The sequence below is a fragment of the Arachis stenosperma genome, chromosome 2 (genome assembly GCF_014773155.1).
Source record: "Arachis stenosperma cultivar V10309 chromosome 2, arast.V10309.gnm1.PFL2, whole genome shotgun sequence".
NCBI classification, from domain to species: domain Eukaryota; kingdom Viridiplantae; phylum Streptophyta; class Magnoliopsida; order Fabales; family Fabaceae; genus Arachis; species Arachis stenosperma.
The window spans coordinates 66,156,825-66,158,760 of record NC_080378.1 but is presented as its reverse complement, the minus strand read 5'-3'; the positions used below and the strand labels follow the sequence as shown (position 1 = coordinate 66,158,760).

The following is a 1,936-nucleotide window of genomic DNA, read 5'->3' as shown; positions in this document are numbered from 1 at the left end:
TTGATAAGTTTAGGTCTTATTTACTTGGTTCTAAGGTTATTATTTATACTAATCATGCTGCTTTAAAGTACCTTCAAACCAAACAGGATTCTAAACCAAGATTAATCAAATGGGTGTTACTCCTTCAGGAGTTTGATATTGAGATAAAAGACAGGAAATGGTCAGAGAATCAAGTAGCTGACCATCTTTCCAAAATTGAGCCTGAAGCAGGAGTACAACCACCCACAGCTGTGACTGAGACGTTTCCAGATGAGGAATTGTTCCTCATTCAGCAGGCTCCATGGTTTGCAGACATTACAAATTATAAGGCCATGAATTTTATCCCAAAGGAGTACAGTAGGCAACAAGTGAAGAAGCTATTGACTGATGCAAAGTACTACATTTGGAAGGAACCATACATTTTTAAAAGGTGTTCAGATGGAATCATCCGAAGGTGTGTCCCAGATGAAGGAAAACAGCAAATTCTTTGGCATTGTCATGGTTCTGAGTATGGAGGCCACTTTGGTGGTGAAAGGACAGCTACAAAGGTCCTTCAAAGCTGGTTTTACTAGCCGACTCTCTTCAGGGACTCAAGAGCATTTGTAAAGCACTGTGACAGATGTGAAAAAGCCATGAATCTCCCTGCCAACCATGAAATGCCACAGTAGGGGATTCTTGAGGTTGAGTTGTTTGATGTGTGGGGTATTAATTTCATGGGACCTTTTCCACCCTCACATTCAAATAACTATATTCTAGTGGCAGTTGACTATGTGTCCAAGTGGGTAGAAGCTGTGGTTTTGCCAACCAATGATGCCAAAGTGGTAATGAGCTTTCTTCAGAGATATATCTTTAGCCGGTTTTGTGTCCCAAGGACACTCATTAGTGATGGAGGAAGCCATTTCTGCAACAGACAGCTGGACTCTCTTCTGTAGAGATATGGAGTCCGTCATAAAATGGCAACCCCCTATCACCCTCAGACAAGTGGACAGGTTGAAGTTTCCAACAGGTAACTTAAGAGGATTCTAGAGAAGACCGTCTGTGTTTCAAGAAAGGACTGGTCTAGGAAGCTTGATAATGCTCTATGGGCATACCAGACAGCGTACAAGACTCCCATTGGCATTTTTCCTTATCAGTTGGTCTATGGCAAAGCCTATCACTTTCCAGTTGATTTGGAGCATAAAGCTTACTGGCAATCCGATATCTGAATCTTGATTCAGAAGCTGCAAGAATCAAGCGAATGCTTCAGTTGAATGAGCTTGATGAATTCAGATATTCAGCCTATGAGAATGCCAAGCTCTATAAGGAGAGAACCAAGCTACTGCATGACAAGAAGATTGCCATCAGATTCTTTGAGCCAGGACAAAGAGTGCTTCTGTATAATTCAAGGCTCAAAATCTTTCCTGAGAAGCTGAAATCCCGGTGGTCAGGACTATTTGTGGTTACCAGAGCTTCACCATATGGTCATGTGGAAATACAGGAAGAGAATTCTGACAGGAAATTTACAGTAAATGGCCAGAGGTTGAAGCACTATCTTGGAGGCGAGATTGATCGCCAGAGGTCCACTCATCTACTGAACTAGCAGAACTGACCGTCAAGCTAGTGACGTTAAAGAATCGCTTGTAGGGAGGCAAACCGATAATTTCGTATCCTTAGTTATTTTTCGTAGTAGTAGTTTTCTTACTTATTTGACTTTTATTGAGTTCTTACTAATTTTCTAATCATGCAGCTATTTTAGAACAGGAACCGAAAGAAAAAAAAAGAGCACCCGACGCGCAAGCATCGCTGACGCGTACGCGTTAGATGGGTATGCATGAAAAATAAAAATGAACAGAGAGTTGCGCGGGAGTGGCACAGGAATGATGCCTTTTGCACAAACAAACCCACGCGAATGCGTACCCCACGCGTGCGCGTCATTGGTGATTTTGGCACACCACGCGTATGCGTGACCTGGAAAAAC

At 42.5% G+C, this 1,936-nt stretch overlaps 1 protein-coding gene across 1 annotated transcript; it reads left to right on the top strand.

Annotated features, from left to right (window-relative positions):
* The first annotated feature begins 864 nt into the window (after positions 1–864).
* LOC130962956 (uncharacterized) lies at positions 865–1,558 on the top strand. The gene is made up of 2 exons (XM_057889113.1): positions 865–985; positions 1,197–1,558. The coding sequence occupies exons 1-2, from the start codon at positions 865–867 to the stop codon at positions 1,556–1,558; spliced, it is 483 nt and encodes a 160-aa protein (XP_057745096.1).
* Positions 1,559–1,936: the final 378 nt, after the last annotated feature.